We start from the raw sequence: 6,217 nt of genomic DNA, 5'->3' as shown, positions 1-6,217 counted from the left end.
CTCACTGCTATTGAATCAATTTGACTCGTAGTGATCTCTCCTTGGGTTCCCTAGGTGGTAGCTCTATGAAAGTAGATTGGTCAGTCTTCCTTCCAAGGAGTGGATGGTGGGTTTGTACTTCAAATGATGTTACTGATATGACTGGACAGTCAAAAAAATTAGGAATCCTTCCTATAGTAAAGCCACTAACAGATCTATGACCATCAAAAACCCAAAAGTAGATGAGATAATCTCTGTACAACTCTAGAATAAAGAAAGGAAGGACAAATACAGAACTGAGGGAAAGATAAGCATCCTTAATGACAAAGAGAGAAACATGATCCAGCATTAAAGACTGAGATGGAACAGTTAGGAAGACAGAAGTAAGCAGTGTTATTTAGAAACTAGAGGTGAGAAACTTTCAATAATCCCAAACACTACAGCTTGGGCAGGAATATAATGCAATTTCCTTAAGAGTTAGCATTTACAGTTTGGTTGTGACTTTAGTGAGGGAGAAGTTTCAGTGAAATGGTGGGGGCTGAAAAATAATAACTGGGAGGGAACCAGATAGAACCATTTCCAATCTAATGTTTCCCTTAACATTTTTCCCTTCTTAACCTTTTAAGGTTAATATCCCTTAAAAGGATTTCCTGATGTCATGGACACTTAAGCTTCAGCCATCTTTGTTTACTATCCATTCTCTGATTAAGTCTTCCTCTTTCAAGCTTCCAGGACTTTATTCCTGGAATAAAATTTATGTGGTTTCCTCAGACAACTGACATTCCACATGATCTCTGCCTATTAAACTCCTACTTATCCTGCAAAGTTCATCTGAAATTATACTCTCTTTGAGAAATCTTTCTCTCTTTCTTCTACTCAATATTCACTTCCTTTGCTATATTCCCACATAATATAGTAAAGCCATATTCTTTTATAAAGCTTATCACAGCTTGACTTGCACTCTAGTAGTACTGTGTCTTTCTTCCCTACTCTATTATGAGCTTATTGTCAGGAGCTACTTCTAATATCTGCATCCCCACTTGGTTCACATCTTGTGCTCCCTCACACCTTTTGTCTTATACAATGCCCCGTATCCTATAAGTACTTAATAAAGGTTGAAGAAAATTGACATTTTAACAAGTAAGTTTATAGTGGGTATCTAGGTCAGTTTTCTATGAGGAATTTAAAAGATGTATAACATGATCCCTAACTTAAGGATATTTAATCAAGATGTACAGTAAAAAGGATAGATAAGTTTCACTTAATTGTCAAATGTTTTATGATGACAAGTAAATACATGTGGGCCAGAAAGACGAAAACTCAATTTGATTTAGAGGACCTGAGAAAGTCTTGATAGGAGAAATCAGATTGAGCTTAAGGATAGTAGGATTGGAGTGGAAAAAGGGAAAAGGTGTTCTAGATGAGGAAACACTGTGAGCATGTGAGCAAGTTCCTTTAGTCCAGGCTGGACCTAGTACACAGAGGAACAATGAAGTGCATGGCCAAGAGCCCTGAGCTAGAGGAAGAAAGCAAGGGGACAGATAAGACACAGGCAGAGTGTGGAGTAAATGAAATACCAAAACAGGGAAAATAGATTTTATTTGAAAAATCATGAAAGACGTTAAAAATTCTTGAGCACAGAGATATCATTTATTTCATTTATTCAAGAAATATTTTTTGAGCACTCTGAAGGGCTAGATACTACTCAATGTGTTGGGAATACAATAATGAACAAACCAGAGACAGTTCCTCCCCTCTTAAATCTATACTAATAGGGATTGTAGAGTGAGGATGATGGATTATACATGTACCAACAAACTCATATATAGTATGTTGAGAAGTGATTAGTGGTATAAAGAAAAAAAAAGGAGAAACAATTAAGGTCAACAGAAAAGGTAAGAGAACAAGTTCAGTAATTCATTGGGACTAAACAGTAGTATCAGTTTTTCCAGTGAGGGCTTGAAAAACATGGGGACAGATTCAATCCACAGAGTAAAGGAGTCAGTTACCCTGGGTGGACTCAACACACCTTTTCATCTTTTCTTTCAAATCCTAATTATTTTTCATAAACCACCTTAATCCTACTTCCTCTAAAATGTGGTCAATCCAGGCTGAGTCTTTTTTCTGCCCATTTTGCATTTTATGCACAAAGTGATGGAAAGGATTTTAAAATTAGATGTTAGTTACATAACAAGCAGCAAGACAATTATCACAGACTTTAGTGAGGGTTATCTGCTTTAACCACAGAGTCTTACAGAGCATATTTAATTAATGCCACAAGATTTCTATGTTTTGGAGACTGGATCTCCCCACAGTAATACACTGATGTCAATTCAAGAAAGTCCCTGTAGGATTGGATGGAAAATGAACTTTGCACTGTAATTACAGTCACTGATCTATTAGTAGTCTACTACTTTTCATTCTTACAATGATTTTCATTCTTTTAATTCCAAATGCTCTAGAGAACAAGATTTATATTCAGAAATTCTATTAGCCCTACACCAGAAGACATGTAACAAGCTGTTACAAACCATTCTCAGAGAAACCCAGGTAAGAGAAATGTTCTAATTTATTTTTATATCTCCTTTCACTATTGACATCCATACATACTTATTTCTCAAAATTTATTATTTTCATTATTCTTAGATTTCAACTCATTAGTTATTTTTCTAGCTATTCTCTGAATTGAAAACTGTGAAGAGCTAGAATGCCACACGATACTGCAATTCATCCTGACCTTTTCTGACTATAAGGTAAAATTTCAAAACATAAAGGTAAGGTCACAAAATAAATCAGATACGTATACTTAATGTTATTTCTAATTTAGTTGAATAATTAGATGGTTTATTTTTAGTATTTTTAAATAAATGATTAAATAAAATGTTCAGTCAGTCTTCTTTTCATGTTTATGGAAAAACTAATTTCAATACCATGGAAAAATAAATTCATTTTGATCGAAGAATTGACATGATTAGCATCTTCTGTTGAAAAGTCCTTCTGCTATCACAGAAGCAGAACAAAATTTGTTCCCTAAAATCCTAAGAATATTGCAAGGGTGTTCTCTTTTTCTAAGGAGCCCTGGTGGCGTAGTGCTTAAGGCATTTGGCTACTGACCAAAAGGTCGGTGGTTTAAACCTACCAGCCACTCCATGAGAGACACATGAGGCAGTCTGCTTCTATAAAGATTTACAGCCATGGAAACCAAATGGAGGTCACTGTGAGTCAAAATCAGCTCCATAGCAGTGAGTTTGGTTTGGGTCTCTTTTTTTAACTGTTAGAAAACTAAAGTATAAAGGCAAGCTTACTTTAATTTATTAACTTATAAGCTCTTGTGACATGATTTAAATTTTTTTATAGTTTTATGTGGAAACAGGAACATAGTAGAGAAGATTGTACACAAGGATTAATGTAATTGGTGTCACTAAATTGTACAGTTGAATAATCTTGATTTGGGAAGTCTTCTTTTCATATATTTTCACAAAATTTTTAAAATATCAATTCAAATAATAGAAATACATCAATTTTTTTTTCAGATAAAGATTTTTGAATAATTTCTTCAAAGGAAGTAATCTCAATTTGCCGAGGTCAAAGAGATTGCTTAGGATCCTTGGTAGAATACTGAAAACAAGTTCACCTATCCCAGGTGATCAGAATGGAGCTGATATTTGAATCAATTTTTCCTTTTTTACCATAGCATATTATAGCTCCTTTCACAGAAATATGTCACAGTTAGTTTCAAAATTCTTACATTCTACTAAAGAAATTGTGCATGCACACACAAGAAAAAACAATGTAATTAAAATATGAGAAATTCTAGATTATATATACAATACATACATATGCTTAAGGCTCCAAAAATGGAGAGCAGTGTCATCTGAGTTATTTAATTAAAACATGATTAAGTACCATTATATGTAAACTATGCCTTAAATAAAAGATTGAAAGGATACAAATATTTAGTCAGAGTGCCAAATATCTATATTTGGAATAAAGACCTGTAAGAAATAATAGCATAGGCAATCAATGTTTATGGAAATGACTGAGGGTGGGGATGAGGGAACTGAACAATGAGTAGAAACAGTGAGAAAGCCAAAAGAGCTATTGGTAAATATGGCAGATGAGGATGGAGGTGGATCAGGTTACAGAGAACTTTAAATGTCATTCTAAAGAATTTGTTTATCTTAGAGACAATAAATAAATGAAGTCTTGGCAGTAGAGTGTTGCTTCTGGCAATATCACTAAGCGATGGCCACTGCACTCCACCAAAGATAAATGGATCTGGAAACTGTACACCTGGTTGTTCAAGAGAAATTTGAAGGGATAATTAGACACAATATGAAAATTAGAATCTTATCTCTCTATTATTCCTATCTCAACAGAGAAAGAAGAGATGACAGAGGACAATCACTCCTTCACAACTGAGTTTATCCTCACAGGATTTATGGATCACCCAGATAAGAAGACTCTTCTGTTCATGGTGTTCTTTACTATCTATCTGATCACCATGGTGGGGAAACTTGGTTTGGTGGCATTGATTTTCATGGAACGCCATCTTCACACACCCATGTACATCTTTCTGGGCAACCTGGCTCTGATGGATTCCTGCTGTTCCTGTGCCATTAACCCCAAGATGTTAGAGAACTTCTTTTCTGAGGACAGAACTATTTCTCTCTATGAATGCATGGCACAATTTTATTTTTTTTGCCTTGCTGATACTGTGGACTGCTTTCTCCTGGCAGCAATGGCTTATGATCGCTATGTGGCAATATGCAGTCCACTGCAGTACCACACCATGATGTCGAAGCAACTCTGCATTCAGATGATCATAGGGGCTTACATAGCTGGGAACCTGCATTCCATTATCCATGTAGTACTTCTATTAAGGTTAACATTCTGTGGATCTCATCAAATCAATCACTTTTATTGTGATGTTCTTCCTTTATATAGACTCTCTTGTGTTGATCCTTATATCAATCAACTGATGATACTTATCTTTGCAGGATCAATTCAAATCTCCACTATTACCATAGTCTTAATATCTTATCTTTGCATCCTTTTCACAATTTTCAAAATGAAATCCAAAAAGGGAAGAGGAAAAGCCTTATCTACTTGTGCATCTCACTTTCTCTCTATCTTGATATTCTACGGTTCTCTTCTGTTCATATACATTTGGCCACATTCAGTCAAAGAAGAGGATAACGATATACCAGTTGCTATTTTTTATACTCTAGTAATTCCTTTGTTAAACCCTTTTATCTATAGTCTAAGGAATAAGGCAGTAATAAATGCTATGAAAAGAATTATGAAGAGAAAACCTCATAACATTCTGAAACAAATATCCCCTATGACAAATCGATTTTAATTAGATAAATTTTTCAAAGTCAAGCATACTGAGAAATTGGGTGCTTTGTACATCAAATATTACATTACCAAACCATGATTATTTTAAAATCAAATAACTTATAAATGATTAAAAAAATTCAGAAAGAGGCAATTCTGATAAAATATATTTTGAACTCTACAATGCTAGGTGCTAAGGTCACAAATTGTGTCAGAGTGGATATAGCTACAATTTTCAACATATCCAACAAATCCTAGGAATGAAAAGTGGTTTATAAAGGTAGCCTCCATTTATTGTTGGAATTTGTGGAATCTCCAAGAATAATCTTACAAACACACACACATTTCAAGTTCTGATATATTGTCACAATAAATTGTGCATTTGAATTTGATTTTCAACTTTCTTTGTGTTGTTCAAGAGTTTATATTTGACTACAGTTTTATACAGAATATGCATTCTTAAATCAAGAACAGTTTTATTTTTAGTGTTAGTCATTTTTCTTATCAAGCTCTCTGAATAGAGTGTATGATGGTCATTTATCAATCTTTAGTTGAAAATATTGCTATATTGAAAGCCCTATGGAAATAACAGATGTTTAAGGGTGGAGATAAAATGATTTGAAGGCAAACATTAATAAAAGTGTGAGCAGAATCAATGTTTGTATAAATGAGTGTGACAATGTGGGTAGGAAATATGGAGGGGAAGATATGTGTAGAAAACTGGCAGAGCTACTGGGGACAGCTGTTGGTGAGTATGGAAAATAAGGCTGGAAATGGATCTATTTAGTGAGAATTTCCATATTAGGGCATTTTCCATATTAGGGAATCTGAATTTCCTTAGAGGCATCAAACACTGACATCTTCCTTATGGCAGAGTAATATGATTTCTTTTAAAATT

At 34.3% G+C, this 6,217-nt stretch overlaps 1 protein-coding gene across 1 annotated transcript; it reads left to right on the top strand.

Moving 5' to 3' along the window:
* The first annotated feature begins 4,345 nt into the window (after positions 1-4,345).
* LOC103201179 (olfactory receptor 5K1-like) lies at positions 4,346-5,341 on the top strand. The gene has a single exon (XM_007945809.2). The coding sequence runs from the start codon at positions 4,370-4,372 to the stop codon at positions 5,339-5,341; it is 972 nt and encodes a 323-aa protein (XP_007944000.1). The 5' UTR covers positions 4,346-4,369.
* The last annotated feature ends 876 nt before the right edge of the window (positions 5,342-6,217 follow it).

This window comes from Orycteropus afer, unplaced genomic scaffold (genome assembly GCF_000298275.1).
Source record: "Orycteropus afer afer isolate SDZICR_OR568_19922 unplaced genomic scaffold, OryAfe1.0 scaffold00143, whole genome shotgun sequence".
NCBI lineage: Eukaryota > Metazoa > Chordata > Mammalia > Tubulidentata > Orycteropodidae > Orycteropus > Orycteropus afer.
The sequence above is the reverse complement of the archived record's forward strand: the minus strand, read 5'-3'. Positions and strand labels throughout refer to the sequence as shown.